This window comes from Lepidochelys kempii, chromosome 2 (genome assembly GCF_965140285.1).
Source record: "Lepidochelys kempii isolate rLepKem1 chromosome 2, rLepKem1.hap1, whole genome shotgun sequence".
In the NCBI taxonomy this organism is placed as follows: domain Eukaryota; kingdom Metazoa; phylum Chordata; order Testudines; family Cheloniidae; genus Lepidochelys; species Lepidochelys kempii.
In genome coordinates this window covers 6,346,505-6,364,080 of record NC_136381.1, presented here as the reverse complement: position 1 = coordinate 6,364,080, position 17,576 = coordinate 6,346,505, and the positions used below count along the sequence as shown (strand labels likewise).

The 17,576-nt window shown below is 47.7% G+C and overlaps 1 protein-coding gene across 3 annotated transcripts in view; it reads left to right on the top strand.

Annotated features, from left to right (window-relative positions):
* ADGRB1 (adhesion G protein-coupled receptor B1) overlaps positions 1–17,576 on the top strand; it is a 385,515-nt gene that overhangs the window by 322,068 nt on the left and 45,871 nt on the right. For all 3 annotated transcript variants that reach the window (XM_073329982.2, XM_073329980.2, XM_078851413.1), the window contains 2 exons: positions 2,272–2,341; positions 13,686–13,752. In XM_073329982.2, coding sequence (XP_073186083.1) covers positions 2,272–2,341; positions 13,686–13,752 — 137 coding nt within the window. The remainder of the gene's footprint in view (positions 1–2,271; positions 2,342–13,685; positions 13,753–17,576) is intronic.

Below are 17,576 nucleotides of genomic sequence, written 5' to 3'. Positions count from 1 at the left end.
ATGTTTGTGGAAAGCAGGTGTAATGGGAGACATGAACATAGTACAAGTGAATTTCATGAATCTGCTTGAAAAATACTAGTGATTTTTTTTGCAAACATTTCCTCCACATTTTTTTATTTGCATAATTATTTTGTTTTACTTTGTATTTTTGTGGAAATTCAAATATTCAGTTAAAAAAAATCATGGAAATTTTACATTTAAAAAAATGTCAACCAGCTCTACCAACTTACACTTACTATATACTTACTCCTGCCTCGGGTTAGGATGGGCTAAGATGACCTCTTGACTATCTCTTCCAGCCTTACATTTCGATGCTTTCTATGAATTTGTTTAAAAATTTAAACAAATAATCTTTCAAAGTTTTCACCTAGCTCTGATCAATTTACAATGTATTTCAAAGGTGGCACCTGGGGGAGCACAGTATTTCTGAGAACCGCAGTGAGGAACTGTTTAAATATTGGCTCAGAAGCGTCTGACCTTCTGAATAACCAGCACCATTCTCTGGACTACCTGGAACACCCATCCACAGATTGTCCAAGCCTAACTCTTCAGCTGTTGAGAGCTGACAAGATCACTGTCTGGGTTGTCTGGCTACATAATTATCACATACAACTAGGCTCAATGCAGCCCATCTAGGAGAAGGATCCTGAGAAGAATAAAGTCGTATTTTCAGCAAAGTCCTATCCCGACTATCACCAGTGCTGGAGCCTCTTGCCTCATGCTACCTTCTTTGGCAAAGCCATATAACATGTAGATGCTTGGCTTCCTCGCATCCAAGGCCAGCAATGGGATGTGCTATTGATGGCACTGTAGGAAAGGGGTGAGGGTTCAGCTAAGATTTAGTGGCCAAGCGTTGTAGGGAAAAAGAGAAAAGAGTAGAAGGGGGGAAAGTAGGGAAGTCTTTCCGAATGACTCGTATGTTTACAGGGGATCAGGCAATTCTAGTGGATTGCACCTGGAGATGTGAGGTGGGAAGAGAAACCCATGATCATGTGGCTGCTCCTAGAATCTCCCCATATCGAGCATTAAGGCACTATGCCTGCAGGCTGGTTGCTCGCCCTGATATCTGACGAGTCTTAAAGTGATTTGCATCCCTGGAGGCTACACGCGGCTGCTGTGGTTAGCCATCAGCAGGGTCAGTGGATACCTGCCAAAACTGTAACACTTTTTCCACAGCCTGATGTGAACCCTATTGCACAAGTATGGGGGCTTCGTCACAGCAGAGCTAATCCTTGTTCACTCGTGACCCCACTGATTCCTAATGGGATTTGCCAGTCTTTAGCACTTAGATGGCTTACTTCACGATGTCACAAGGAGCAGGGCTATAAAAAGCCATGTGAAGACCTCTCTAGTGGAACAGGCAGATGTTACTATCTGGTATTCAGGCTTTTTCACAGGGCAAAGGGAGGGCCAGGAAGGGGAGGGTGAACCGGAAAGTCACCCTGGTCTTCTTCATAGCTCCTTGGGTAGCTTATTGCTGGAGGAACTGGAAGGATCAGGAGGCTGTTAATGGGATACAGAGCTGTCATTCTGTGCCTGGGTATGTAATGACCTAACCTGTTACTACCCCAGAGCTGTTCAGTGAGCTCTATGAAATCAAATTGGCATCTCAGGCTGGTTCTGAGGGACCAGGCCTGCACATCACAATAGCCAGCTGGCTCTACCCGCCCTCCCACTTGGGGCAGCCTCAGCAGAGAGGGCGAGAAGGTGGTGCCAGGTCAGGATGGAAGCCCCTTGGTATGGGGATGCATACACCAGGCTGCCCGCATTGCACGTGCTCTGTCAATATAAGCTGAGGGTGTCATCAGCCTCTAGTGCTGTCAATGCAGCATCACTCACCAGCACTACATGGCTTCGTACATGTGTAACACGAGCAACACAGCTTTCCTGCCAGAAACCTGCCCGCCACGAGCCGTGGTCATTACAGAATGTCTCCAGCTAGGGGTGTCATCCTTCACCTACCCTCTTCCCCTCAGAGACGTTGGAAGAGAGCAGGTCTCTCTGAAACAAACAGTTCTACATGTTATGTGTCGCCCCCTAGCGGCAGGTCGACACCAGAGGATAGGAGCCTACTGCTACTACCAGCCAATGGAGTTACCCCTTTAGCTCACGTGGCAGAGTCTCATGTCCTTAGCCCTGAAGAGTCAGGTTCAGGCGCTGCTGAGGATCCAGCTGGGGAGAGGGGTTTGTGGCAGAGAAGGACACGCTGAGCGAGGTGCAGCCTGCATAGAAGCTAAAACGACTGACGCTCTTTTTGTTTCATTCCCTTAGGGCTGCCTGCCTTGGTGGTTGCCATTTCCGTGGGATTTACGAAAGCCAAGGGCTACGGCACCGTCAACTAGTGAGTAACAGGCTGTCTCTTCCAGACTCTTTCTTTCCTCACTTCTGTCCTTTTCTCCCTGCATGAATTGACTCTCCGGGGCACCTGTAGGAAGCGGGGCCCTCCAGCTCGCAGCCACGCCGACAGAGGCGCCCTTCCCGTGGGGAGGATGAGAAAGGAAGCAGCCTTCGCACTGCTTGGTTGCGCCAACCTATTGGCTGCCTGTTCGGGTCTGGAGGCTGCGTGACTTCTTTGTTCTTACCCGAGCATCTGTGTGAGGCTTTAGGAAAGAAAGGGCCTGAGAGAGAGGATGGGCCTGCCTGCAGTCCGGTGCAGTCCGATGCGAGCGTTCCCATTGGTTTGAGCGGGAGTAGGATCAGCTCCTATATTCCCTTCCCCCTTTAGGCGGCTGGAAGGCAATTCCCCCCAATACAACATAATGTAGCATTATTGTTTTTCTCCATCTTCCGAATCATCTAGTGCTGGCTACTGTCAGAATCAAAACAGTCACTAAACTCAAAGGGTGCATCTACCCTGCACCCTAAGCCCATGCTCTGACTCAGGTTTGAGCCCTACACACACATCAGTCTGACTCAGGTCAGGAAGCATCCAGGACCTGGGTTCTAGGACCCTGCTAAAGGTGCAGGTCAGAGCCTGAGTTCTGCCGTGACTGAGGTCTAAACCCTGTCATTTTGCAGTGTGGACACAGCTCCAGCTGCAGACCCGAGTCAGAAGGTCTGCATAGTTTAGGGTGACCAAATGTTCCAATTTTATCAGGACTGTTCTGATATTAGGGGCTTTGTCATCTATAGGACCCTATTATCCCACCCCAGCCCAATCTGTAACCATTGCTATCTGGTCACCCTAGTTCAGTGCAGTATGTATGCATTAGCTCGGCTGTGAGAGCCGAATCTGGCAATTGCAAACCGAGGTTTATAATGCAGTGTGGTTTCTCAAGCCTGGGCTTGGAAACACCAAGTCCACGAGCCTGGATCCCACACATCTGGGCTTAGTGTGCAGTGTAGACACACACATAATCAGTGTGTCCATTGCAGCCCCTTCATTCCGCACACAGAAAAGGCCAGATGGCTGGTTAGATTAACTGCTGCATCTATGACGTCATTTTGATATAGGTATTTGGTATTTGGAGAGTTTTTAAGAGGTCGGTGTGGAAGACTTACCTTTAGGGGTGGTTTTAATAATGAAGTTACGTGAAGTAGGAAGAATGTCTGTTGGGTGGATCTCTGGGGTCTGTTTTATCAGTCACTGCTGGGAACTGCAGGATCCAGGCCAGAGTTTAAAAAGAGCTCAGCCACCAGGTAGGCACCAAAATAAGGGTGTGGTTTTCAAAGGGAACACATTGGGAATGGAGCATTTTGGAAAATACGGCCTTTATTGATACGCCTAAATAGGAGCCAAGCCAAGTAAATCCATCCGTTTTAGTTCACAGCAATGCTCTGCTGGCCATAGGGGAACGTAGAATCAGTGGAGGGATTTTGAGTACCAGCCTCTGGGAAAGTTGTTGATCAGGAGGCTTTCCAGGTCTGAGAATTGGAGATGGAGTCAAGGCTGGCTCGTGATGGTAGTCACTAGTGCATGCTAGCGCGGGGAAAATAGTTTTTCAGAAATGTTCTTGGAGATATTCGCTGTTTCGTTTCACCCCTGAAATGTCATGATTTCTCCTTCCATGTTCTGGGCCATGTGCTGTTTATTTACTTGGAAACAGGAAAATTTGCCTGCTCACAAAACCTTGAGTGGGAGCAGCACAGCACCCACCTTCGAGATGTGTGTTGGCGACAAGGAGAATGGGTGGAAATGGCAGAATGAGACAGAGAGGGGTGAATAAGGGCATATAGCCCAGGCTGGAATCACTCAGCATAGAGCAGAAGCAGCAGCAGCATTAAAGAAAGTGTAGCTGAGAGGGTGTACAAAGAAAGGTTTCAGAGTAGCAGCCGCGTTAGTCTGTATTCGCAAAAAGAACAGGAGGACTTGTGGCACCTTAGAGACCAACCAATTTATTTGAGCATAAGCTTTCATGGGCTACAGCCCACTTCATCGGATGAAGGCAGTGGAAAATACAGTAAGATGATTTTATATACACAGAGAACATGAAACAATGAGTGTTACCATACACACGGTAAGGAGAGTGATCAGGCAAGGTGCACTATTACCAGCAGGAGAGAAAACAATCCTTTTGTAGTGATAATCAAGACAGGCCATTTCCAGCAGCAGACAAGAATGTGTGAGGAACAGTGGGGGGGGGCGGGAAATAAACATGGGGAAATAGTTTTACTTTATGTAATGACACATCCACTCCCAGTCTTTATTCAAGCCTAATGTAATGGTGTCCAGTTTGCAAATTAATTCCAATTCAGCAGTCTCTCGTTGGAGTTTGTTTTTGAAGTTTTTTTGTTGTAATATTGCGACTTTTAGGTCTGTAATCGAGTGACCAGGGAGATTGAAGTGTTCTCCGACTGGTTTTTGAATGTTATAATTCTTGACATCTGATTTGTAAGACAAAGAGAAGGTAATACACTCCTCACTCACTCACGGCGGTGGTGGTGTTTGACCGCATAAAGTGCAGGGTCATGGAGAAGTAGCCCACTGTAAATTAAGGTGTTATAAGAGGCAGTTCCTGACATCTGTGTCAGTGTCAGGACTGTTTTATGGGAACTGTACGGACTCACCTGCCTCCGCTCAGCATCGGTCACTGCCTGGAGTTTAGCCCGGACTAGAAACCTAAGATGCAAGTAGACGTGCAGTGCTTCGATCCTGGTTACACTGCTCAGGGCTAAGGGGAAGTGCCCATCGCTGGAGTGCAGTGCCCAGATCCTGGCCGGTGTTATTGTAAGAACATCATAGGTCCCCACTCAGTGGGGTGGAAGTTTGAGACGGGAGATGTTCACCCTGAAATAGAGCCGAGGGAGGAGCGAGGAAAAAAGGGAGAGATGCGGGACAGAATTCTCCATCTAGGCTGCAATGATCCACTCAGTGCAAACAAAGCTCGACCCCAGAGCAATCAGTGCCCATCTTTCCTTCCCCCTGCACACCAGGGCAAAGCAGTGCCAGTGAACAGAGAAACCTTACTGGCTCCTCTTTGCCACTAGATCTGCATGCTTGCAAAGCGGCCAACAGGCTGCCGTGACTTTCCATCATTCCCGGGTCAGGCCTGCTGCCTGCGCCTGAACCAAGCTGGAATCTGCCCAGGAAAGCTGATGTGATTGCCCCTCTCCTTGCCTTTGCTGCTAATCCCTGACTTCTTTTAGGCCGCTAGCCACTGTCACTCCTCACGCCCCGGGACAGGACGTTGGCTGCTGTGCGGCCCAGCAGGATGGCTGGCTGCCGGCCATCGCTGGAGCTGGCTGCCCGGACTACTGCAGGAGGATCCATCATCTCTAGCAGGAGCAGCAGCCTGAATTACCCAGTGCCCTCTAAGGCTACGTCTACACTACACACCGCTGGTGGTGGCATGTAGGGCAAGTGCAGCTACGCGCTGCAGTGAAAAGGCTGCTGCATCCACACTGCAGCGTGCACTACGTGTCAGTGAAAGGCTCTGGCAGGGCAGAGACTCCAGCAGCTGGGAGTGGTCCAAGTCTTTCCCCGCTTGCCAGAGCCCTTCTTCACGGCCGGAGTCTTTTTCTGCAGTGGGGAAAGGCTCCAGCAGCGAGGAGACTGCTGGACACTACGTGGCTAAAACAGCAGTGTGGACCGGGAGGACCGGCTTGGGCGTGCAGAGAGCTGGGTGGGGTATGCCCTTGCATACTCCCCCATGCCCTGGAGGCAGGTCTTTACCCGCCAAAGCCTACACGGCTGTTGATCCCCAAGCTAGGGGGGCTGTGCGGGTATGTATGTCACATGCCACTGAAAGAAGCGGGCAGTGTAAACGTGCATACGCTGCGGCATGAGGCAGCTGATTCCTGCCTCCCCTTCTGGGTGCTCGGGGTGGAGGCAGCAATGTGCCTAAATCCCCAACTCCCAGATGGAGCCGACTGGCCCAGTGCACTCGTCACAGCAAAACACCTCCACTGGGGTGTATTGCAATGCTGCAATCCAGAGTGCAGAGGGGAGAGACGCCTCCTGGAACTGACCCTCAGCAATGCAGTCAAAGGGCCCAGTCCTGTTCCTCTTGGTGCGAACAGGAGCTTGGCCAGTGACTTCAGGGGGAGCAGGGTCAGGCGCAAAAGAAGCAGTGGACCGTGAAAGCTGAGTTCCTCTGCTGTACTCCGAGGGAGTAGCTGTACTCAGGAGCAAGCCATCTTTGCCTGTGCAGAGCACGCAATGAGCTCATGCACACACACGGAGGCTCTCAGCCTTCATCCAATGGGAAACTCTTAGCAGGACCAACCCTGGCGTGCTGTGTCATTAACACCGCAGCTTAGGAGATACGTACCCCGCCAGCCCCAGAAATAGCACCCAGTCAGCCATTTATAATGCTGCCTTCCTGCTGCCACTCCTTGGTTGAGCTCCTGCTGTCTGAGTTAGAGGAGACTCCTCAGCACGATGCAAAGCGCTCCCTGAGCCCGACTTGGGTGGTAACTGCACTCACCACGCCTGCGTGAGGTGCACATCATGGCCAAGGCTCCTGGGGAGAGGGCTGTGGGAGGAGGAAACCATCAATCCCCCCTTTCCTACCAAGAAGGGTGTTTTTAAAAAAAACATAGTAGCTCTACAAAGCTGCTGCACGGATGGCTTGGCTTGATTGTGTGGGTGTGGGTGTGTGTGTTCAGCCATCACACACTGCTCTGATCCTGCCTCTGTGGTGATACATACTGCAGCTGTGTTAGTGAGTCACTCAGGAAAACACACAAAAATCATTTGGAAAGATCCCGTTCCCCGCAAACATCTGCTCTGGCTGGTTTACAAGAGGGAGAACTGAACAGCGACTGTGTCCTGCGACTCATGTCCGCCCTACACGCTGCACCTGAACCCATGCTCGAGGCTTTGTTCAACCCCTTGGTGGCTGTTGAATGCTGTAACACATCCAGCAAAGCGTGCCTGGCTCAGTGGAGAGTGGCTGTGGCTGAAGTGTTCAGAGCCTGCCCTGAAGCCACCCCGGGGTCTCACGAGGCAGGCCAGAGCCTGGCAAAGGAAATACCCTTCCGGAGCTCCCTGTAATTGAGAGGACTGTAACCTGTGGGCAGCGTAGGACTAGCAGAGCTCTGAGAAACAGCTGCTGAATGAAGGCAGGGGCATGCAATCCATGGTTGGATCTGGAAGAGGTGGGGAAACTGGTGCATGTCCCTGTAGGGCCCGGGATTTTAGCACCTTGTTAATTGCCCTCTTGGGAAGCATGTCTTGCCTTTAAGAGTGACCTGTAGCCTGGTAAAACCCTCCCAGGGATTTATCCTGCAGCTGCCTCCCTTTGACTCTGACAGAGCAGGAATTTCCATTATCCAACTTCAATGTTTTTGTAGTGCTGCAGTGCACCATTAAACAGCTGCTGTCAGTCCACTGGAATTGCCAGGGCATGAGGTGGCAAAGCAGGTGCAGTCAGTGAGAAGGGCAGAGCCGTTCCAGCAGGTGCTGCAGTCTCCACTAAGCTGCTCGGAGCTGGGCTGACGTAATTAGTGATTAATTAGGCCTTGCATTTAATAATCATTATTATGAATGGCAAATACCTTGCATTTATACATGACACCTTTCACCACCTTTCTCAAAGCACTGAAATGGCTAAGTATTATCATCTCCATTGTACAGGTAGGGAAACAGAGACGCAGAGGAGATAAGTGACTGACCTAAGGTCACAGATGTCAGTGGCAGAGCTGGGGACAGAACCTAGGTCTCCTAACTTCCTGTTCTCTGCACTAAACCATTGATAAATTGGTGCCTTTCACTCCAAATGACATTAAAGCACGTTACAAACTCTCTCTCTCTGTGGGCTTTTTTTGCCCACTGCTGAAATGCTGTCACTTCTGGAGTGGAACGGGACGGTGTGCACACCAGCAGTACACCAGCTAGAGTCAGGACGTGAAGCGTACAGTGTACTAGAATGTGGTCTGAATCCTCAAGCTAATTCTCCCCATTCTTGTACAAATGCACAAGTCCCTTTATGAGCACAGTTGGTGAGACCTTTGCTTTTACCTTTCATCCAGTTGATACAATCAGAGTGGGGCTTGAGAGTCAAAGTTTGGATCCAGATCTAAACTTCCCCAGGGTCTGGGGTTGTTCAGATCTGGGGTTTTGATTTAGCTCAGTTTAAAGGGAAGAGCCATTCTCAGTGTTTAGATCTGGATCTGAACTTCTCCGAGCAGCATGGGGGATTGGATCCTTGGGTTTTGGTTTATGCCCATTATAGAGATGTGTGACTCAACTGCAAGATTTGGACCTGGTGACTAGATGGGTGGTTTTGGTTCAGACCCATCTCTAGATACCATGGCAGAGGCATTTGGAAATGCTACGTGTTCTGAATCTTCAGTGAGTATCTCTGGTCTTGCCAGCCTGATGTTTCGTCTTGAGCCAGTGCCATCTGGAAGGAATGGAAAAAGGACAGCACCTTTAGCCACACTCCCTGAAGTGCCATCCGTTGGTTTAAATTGTGCATGTTCTGACAGCCCATCACAGCTTTAATCTGATGCCATGAAATTTCCTGTCCATGCATTTCCTTTGTTGGTTTTTTTTCTAAATGCCAGTTTAGAATGAATAACAGTGGAAGAGTATAAGAGCTGACATGATGAACCGTAAGAGACTTGACAGTGTCCCTCTAAGCTTCTTTGAACCCCCTGTGATTTTGTGATCCTAACAGTAAGTGCATTAGCGTCAGGGAGCCTGGTTTTCTCCCGGAGATGCGTGGTTAAGGCAGACACAGTTTAGCTGAGTATAGACTTTGGTGCTCACCTCTTCATTCTGCAGCAGCTTTACCTCTGATCTTGCCTGCAAGGGAAGGGAAAAAAGTAACATCCAGCGGAGACAAGATTAGCGCGGCTTAGTGCTGACTTCTATTTGTAAATGTCTTACAGGACAACATTCTTGCATCTGAGTGCCGTGGGAATGAGCTGCAAAGTTTGCATCATCCCGTTGGCACTTTGAATCGATGCATGACCCCTCCGCATCCTCATATTGTGAACCAACGTAAGAAACATATTCCTGTGACAGTGCAAGGCCCGAGATAATTTTGGAGGGGCTCTTTTAGCTGGCAGGACAGAGCCAGGAGATCATCCTGAGATCCCAGAGATCAAGGGGAATTTGTCCTGAATAAAAACTTCAGAGTTTGTCCTTATGTTTCTGAGTCCCATTGACTGGCTGTCTTCTTGATCGCATCTTTCCCAGTGCCAAAATACCATCTTCTTTGCTCTGCTTTTGGAGTGCTTTGCAATGTCCATGTTAAAGGGCAGGAAATCTTTCCAATTTGCCTTTTAACAACATTTGACGGAAGCCGCTCCAGTTACCTGGAAACCCATATGCCATCCTTTCAATGGACCGCATAGGTGTCATACGTGCAATAAACCCTCCGTGTGCCTCGCCACCATTTATCGTGTTCTGTTGAATGCACGTGTGACAGCCACCCTCTTGGCCAATGCACTGGGTGGGGATTGAACTGGGGACCTCTAGAGCTAGAAGCAGGAGCTGCTACAGTGTGAGCTAAAGAACCAAACTCGGTAGCTGTGGGCTGCAACAACACGTAGCTTCTGTGGATCAGCACTGAGGGAGGACCAGTTATACTCTCACCAGCGGGTTCACATGCATGCAGATGCTTAGAGAAGTACAATTGCCAGGCTTCAAGGACACTTTTCCAAGTATCTCAGAGAGAACCCCCCCCAAGTTTCTTAGCGTCCCAATGCTCCTCTTGGTGCTGAGAAAGAGCCTGACATTGAGAAATGTCCTGCTTCATGCCATGTAGTGTCACGGTACCAGGCCTCCGTGCCTGTGCAGTTCACCAATGACCAAGAAGCCATAATGTAGGTGGGGAGCACTCCACATTAACCTCTGTGGCAGAGCTCAGATTCCCATCTCCACCCCTTCTGTTATAAACACGTCAGCTGTGGGATGCTGGCATGAGACCCACTGCATTCTGGCCAACAAGCTGTGCCTCCGGAAATGACTTGCAGGTTGAATCCACTTCTGTACAAGGGGCCAGCACAAGGTCGCAGCACCACTTGAGGCCTGCTTCGGCTCTTGGGGAATTCAGAAAAGGATCGGACACATAACAAATCATGACAGGTTTCAGAGTAACAGCTGTGTTAGTCTGTATTCGCAAAAAGAAAAGGAGTACTTGTGGCACCTTAGAGACTAACCAATTTATTTGAGCATAAGCTTTCGTGAGCTACAGCTCACTGCATCCGATGAAGTGAGCTGTAGCTCATGAAAGCTTATGCTCAAATAAATTGGTTAGTCTCTAAGGTGCCACAAGTCCTCCTTTTCTTTTTATAACAAATCATGAAGTGGTCTCGGGGAATGCCTGGAACAGCTGCTCTCAGTCTGACTGCTACTCATGAATGGTTGACAGCGTCTAACTCCAAAGGATATTTTTCACTTCTTGTCCTAAATAGTTGCATGGCATTGCTGTGCGCTGCTAAAATGCTGGCTTGTTCTACCCCAGATATGGCTGCATTTCAGTGGTATTGAAGAGATTCCCTCTGTACGTTATCTGTAAAGCACTTTGGGATCCTTCTGTGAAAAGTGTTCTGGAAAAGTTAGCTATTTGCATTAATTTAATGGGCTTCATAGAGTCCCAAGATCCTGATACAGAAGAGGCTGAGAATCGCTGCACTAGGCTAACGACCTTCTCCAGAGTTTCCTGCCTGGAATCACTGCAGAAGCCAGCCTCACCCTCTCCACATCTCTGCCATCAGCCACCACATCTGACAGCTTTGCACAAAAGCGCTTCAATTAGGCACTGTTATCCAGTGGTCCAGGCAGTCAGAAAGGATGAAGGACAATGCCTGGTGATGTGTGAATTTCCCTTCAGAAATCCTGATATTCTAAGGGAGGAGAGGGGCTGCCAGGGATGTGAAGGGAACAAAAGCCCTTGTCAGTCTGAATCCTCACAGCTAATTGCAGCGCGGGACTGAATACTGTCAGTTCCATCACTCAAAGGCATTCTGCCTCGTCTGCCGCTCAGGCCGGCGGGTTAGCAGATCGCTGCGTTCCTCCATCTCCAAGCTGCTCTGTTCAATCACTGTTTTCCCCGTTGTTTAAAGATGGCACTGGGAACCAGGTCCCAAAGGTAGGGCTTTATTGAGTTCTAGGCACAGCATTGAGCAGAACGTAGGGTGTAGGTGACATCGTCCGAAGTATAGCTCTGGGAGGCAGGAGGACTCCGGCGTCCTTGGGTCACAGTCCTTCCCCTGCCCTCTCTTGCACGCAAGAAGGAAGTCAGTTACTGCAGCCCTTGATGGAGAGCCACTTTCTGCCCCTTTGGACCTTAGCATTGTTATTAGAGCTGGTTGAAAATTTTCCGACAGACCAGTCATCCCCCTCGGAAAATGCCGATTTGATGGAATAGAAATGTTTTGTGGGAATGCGTCGATTTCAGCAAAATTTCATTTAAAAAAACCATCGGAGTGAAGCATTTTGATGCGGTTGAAGTGCTCCAGAAGTTTTGATCTTTCATTGCAAATTTTATTTTGTCATATTGTAAATTATAACGTCAAATAAAAACAAGTCGAAATTGAAACAAAACATTTTGGTGGACCTGAAATGAAATTTTTCTGTAAATTTTCTTTCCTGGGAAATTCCAAATGTCAATGTTCCATTCCGATTCAGAATAAAAAGACATTTTGAAATCATGAAACTTTAATTCTGGTACCTGCACCAATCCAGGTTTTGTTTATTACTTATAGTATTGGAACATCTAGGATCCCTAATCAAGCATCCGGCCTCACTGTGCTGGTCTCTGTACAGACCAATAATGGGGATACTGCCAAGGCTCCCCCCACCTGCTCTGCCTCCCTCCTCCAACTTGTTCATAGCAGGAATATCTGGAGATCAAGGGCTGCAAGAAGGATGTGGATAAATTGGAGAGAGTCCAGCGAAGGGCAACAAAAATGATTAGGGGACTGGAACACATGAGTTATGAGGAGAGGCTGAGGGAGCTGGGATTGTTTAGCCTGCAGAAGAGAAGAATGAGGGGGGATTTGATAGCTGCTTTCAACTACCTGAAAGGGGGTTCCAAAGAGGATGGCTCTAGACTGTTCTCAATGGTAGCAGATGACAGAACGAGGAGTAATGGTCTCAAGTTGCAGTGGGGAAGGTTTAGATTGGATATTAGGAAAAACTTTTTCACTAAGAGGGTGGTGAAACACTGGAATGCGTTACCTAGGGAGGTGGTAGAATCTCCTTCCTTAGAGGTTTTTAAGGTCAGGCTTGACAAAGCCCTGGCTGGGATGATTTAACTGGGAATTGGTCCTGCTTTGAGCAGGGGGTTGGACTAGATGACCTTCTGGGGTCCCTTCCAACCCTGATATTCTATGATTCTATGATTCTATGCACCGTGTGCCCATCCTGGACCCAAGATCCAGGCAGATCTTATTTTGGCAAGGAAGTGAGGTGAAGGCAGTTTTCTCCTTTTTGCTCTCCCGCCCGACTGAGTAGAACAATGGCAAAATCTGGCCCATGGGGTTTTGTAAATATTGAAATGGGTTTTGCAGAATGTGGGATGAATCAGCATGGATTTTCTTTTACTTCAGTACAAGCATTTTTCAACAAACACCTTTTTGCAGACAAATCCACAGAGCTTAGATTACTTTGTGCTAGTCCCTGAGAAGCTGGAAATTAAACTGACTGTACATAAACATATGACACTGACTAGGGCTGGGCGCCGTTTGCTGGCTGAAACGATTTTTCTGTGAAAATTGCAGATTCAACAACACTGAAATGTTTAGCAATTCCTGTCAGCTTTGCTGACTTGTTCGCATTGGGAAGAACGAAGACTCTGAAAATGTCAGAATGTTTCATTTTGACATTTTTTTTCAATGAGTCATTTCCATTTTTCAATTCAAAATGACGTTTTGTTTCAAAATTTTCTTTTTAAAAATTAAAGAACTTCAGGCGTCACATTCTGGGTCAAACAAAACATCGGTTCTGTCCCAAACGCATTTTCTTAGACTTATTGATTGGCCAAAAATTTCATTTTCAGGTCAACTTGAAACGAATTTTTTTCAGACTTTTCAGAGTTGCCAGTGAACCGAAAAAAACCCCAAAAACAGTTATATGTCCAGCACTGGTACTGCCCAGTCTGTGGCGTTATACCATCCATGATAAGTGTAATGCACAAAGCAAACAAAGAGCCTCAAGGGAGAACTTCTGTGTATGGTATTATTGGGACATGCTGTGATTTTCTCAGGCCTAAGCCCCCTTTGCAGCGATGCTGGCCATTGGGGTGACAATGCCGCTTGGGTAACTTCTTTTCTCTCTCCTTGTTTTCCAGCTGCTGGCTGTCATTAGAAGGAGGCCTTCTCTACGCCTTCGTGGGACCAGCGGCTGCAGTCGTTTTGGTATTTACTCTCACCTGAGAGTTTTCTTTTTTCCCTTGTGCCTTCCTCACTCCCTTCCCCCCTGCATTCCTTTTTATCTCCCCTTCAGGAGAAACAACCCTGTAGGAAAAAACAAAAACATCAGAGGCCAGAAATGTGCTGATTTCACTAGCACCTAAGCATGCCACTTGCACCAGCTGACCAATTTGGCTCTGAAATGTAACATATCAACTCTGAGCCCCCTTTTAGAACCAAGCTGGTTAAAGCTGCCATGTTGTGGCCCGAACTGGATGGAATCGCAGGGCAGTGGTGGGAAATCCTGCCAACCTCTTTTAAAAATTGCCATTCCCCATTGAGATCGGACCAAGCTAAGTCAGTATAGCCAGTGTGTATGTGATCACTCTTCCATACTGGAAGTGCATGCAGGGGATTTTCTTTTTCAGAGGCTAAATGAAGCTCTTGAAATCAGTGGTCAGACAGTGCTGAACAGGTCCTGTGCAGCTCATTAGGCAAGCCCCCTTTGCTTTCAGCTCATAGTATGATCCAGAGTGCATGGATAGGGGAGATCCACTGCTACATTAAACTAAATTAAACCATGCTCATAAAGAGAATTTGTGGTTACTTTCCAGTTACTTTGCCTGCTTTCAGGCAAAGGGGCTGCAAAGGCCCTCTGGGTGCTGGAGAATCTCTGGGAATTGAGATTTTAGCAATGTTTGATGTTCCTTTACAAATCAAGCTTTTGCTTTTTTTCACTGCATGGGCATACGTGACAATCCCATGTAGACAGGAGTAAATATGACAAAGCTGTGGCCTGCTAGGACATCACTGTGCGTCGTGCCCTGGCCCTATGTAATTTCATAATGATGGAGGAAATAGAACTCAGGGTATCCTGCTCTAGAATAGGCTTCTAACAGCTAGGCAAAAGGAAATTTGACTCTCTTTTAGTTGCTAGCAGTATAGGGCCTATGGCACACAAGCAGTTCAGATTACATTCAATAGAGGGCAGTGGTACACCGATATACACACTAGCCAGCACAATATGCCTCATTGGTTGTAGGATCAGTTGGGCTTTACTTAGTAATGTTGCAGTTGGGGTCATTTTTATTGTAGAGCAAATTATTCTTATAGTCAATCCTAATTAATAATAGTATGATACAGTGTCAGTTCAGTGACTTTGTGGATTTGGACACATGCCAAGGACAAATGAAGGGGACCTGGTGAAGATAACATGGCAGGAGTGAGTGGCAGGAAAGAAGCCCCAAGGAAAGCTGAGGAAGTGATGGATGATTCCATCAAAGAAGATGGCAAGCAGGTGGACCTTAATACTTCCATGGGCAGATGAAGATGGCAGATGCTTGCACAGTGACCTGATGCCAATTGATGGGATACAGGGAAGAAGAACAAGAAGAAGAAGTGCTTTCAGATTAGCCAATCACTTGCCCTTGTACCATATTTTTAATATGGTTTGGTGGCCAAGATAAGTTTATACACTTACACATACTTGATACACATCCCTGGTGGGTAGGAAGTGACTTTTGGAATATCCAGAGAAACTGGAGTCATTGTCAGTCCTCCAGCCAATTTGCTTTTGCTGTGTTGATGAACAAGACACTAGGGAGGAAGGGAACTTAATCCTCCAGTTTTTCTTAGAATGGGATTCTATTTGACTTGAAAACAGAAGCATAGTACTTTTTCCCCGTACATCTCTTTTATTATTCTCCCTTTCCAACCACCTACAGTCCTGTCCTTATCGGCCTCCAGAAAGGGAGTGTCTTCTTGAGCTCAGTGCATTCAATGCATTCTCTCTGCTGGGCAGCAGGAATTTTAAAGAGCCAGGCCTGTAAATTCAGCCTCCTCACTGTCCAGATGATGTAGAGAAACCCCTGTTTGGTTTACCTCAGCACTGCCAATCCAAAGCATTCAGAAATCATGAGAGTCTCTTGTAGAAACAAGAAGTCAGGTTCTTTTTATTTGCCTTGGAGTTTTTGAGCCTTTAGGGTTCACGGTTTCAGTCTTTTCCCCTGCAGTCATGACAGCTAGAAATTTACTTTCTTGCAAGTCAAAGCTGCTGTTCTCATGTGATCACATGACTCCATGAGATGAGGCTTTAAGAACAACACTAAATATTGCAATGCTCCTGAGAGCTCACAATACAGGTATCACCATTACTCCAGGCTTCTCTCTGGCTGTGTAGATCTTCCATTAGTTCACATTCCCTTTCTCCTTGTTTATTCTTTTCCGGCCCCGCAAGGTGGTTTCTCTTTTTGTGTATGTCTACAGAGACAGAAATCATAGAATCATAGAATATCAGGGTTGGAAGGGACCCCAGAAGGTCATCTAGTCCAACCCCCTGCTCAAAGCAGGACCAATTCCCAGTTAAATCATCCCAGCCAGGGCTTTGTCAAGCCTGACCTTAAAAACCTCTAAGGAAGGAGATTCTACCACCTCCCTAGGTAACGCATTCCAGTGTTTCACCACCCTCTTAGTGAAAAAGTTTTTCCTAATATCCAATCTAAACCTTCCCCACTGCAACTTGAGACCATTACTCCTCGTTCTGTCATCTGCTACCATTGAGAACAGTCTAGAGCCATCCTCTTTGGAACCCCCTTTCAGGTAGTTGAAAGCAGCTATCAAATCCCCCCTCATTCTTCTATTCTGCAGACTAAACAATCCCAGCTCCCTCAGCCTCTCCTCATAACTCATGTGTTCCAGTCCCCTAATCATTTTTGTTGCCCTTCGCTGGACTCTCTCCAATTTATCCACATCCTTCTTGAAGTGTGGGGCCCAAAACTGGACACAGTACTCCAGATGAGGCCTCACCAATGTCGAATAGAGGGGAACGATCACGTCCCTCGATCTGCTCGCTATGCCCCTACTTATACATCCCAAAATGCCATTGGCCTTCTTGGCAACAAGGGCACACTGCTGACTCATATCCAGCTTCTCATCCACTGTCACCCCTAGGTCCTTTTCCGCAGAACTGCTGCTTAGCCATTCGGTCCCTAGTCTGTAGCTGTGCATTGGGTTCTTCCGTCCTAAGTGCAGGACCCTGCACTTATCCTTATTGAACCTCATCAGATTCCTTTTGGCCCAATCTTCCAATTGGTCTAGGTCCTTCTGTATCCTATCCCTCCCCTCCAGCGTATCTACCACTCCTCCCAGTTTAGTATCATCCGCAAATTTGCTGAGAGTGCAATCCACACCATCCTCCAGATCATTTATGAAGATATTGAATAAAACTGGCCCCAGGACCGACCCTTGGGGCACTCCACTTGATACCGGCTGCCAACTAGACATGGAGCCATTGATCACTACCCGTTGAGCCCGACAATCTAGCCAGCTTTCTACCCACCTTATAGTGCATTCATCCAGCCCATACTTCCTTAACTTGCTGACAAGAATACTATGGGAGACCGTGTCAAAAGCTTTGCTAAAGTCAAGAAACAATACATCCACTGCTTTCCCTTCATCCACAGAACCAGTAATCTCATCATAAAAGGTGATTAGATTAGTCAGGCATGACCTTCCCTTGGTGAATCCATGCTGGCTGTTCCTGATCACTTTCCTCTCATGCAAGTGCTTCAGGATTGATTCTTTGAGGACCTGCTCCATGATTTTTCCAGGGACTGAGGTGAGGCTGACTGGCCTGTAGTTCCCAGGATCTTCCTTCTTCCCTTTTTTAAAGATTGGCATTACATTAGCCTTTTTCCAGTCATCCGGGACTTCCCCGGTTCGCCACGAGTTTTCGAAGATAATGGCCAGTGGCTCTGCAGTCACAGCCGCCAATTCCTTCAGCACTCTCGGATGCAACTCGTCCGGCCCCATGGACTTGTGCACGTCCAGCT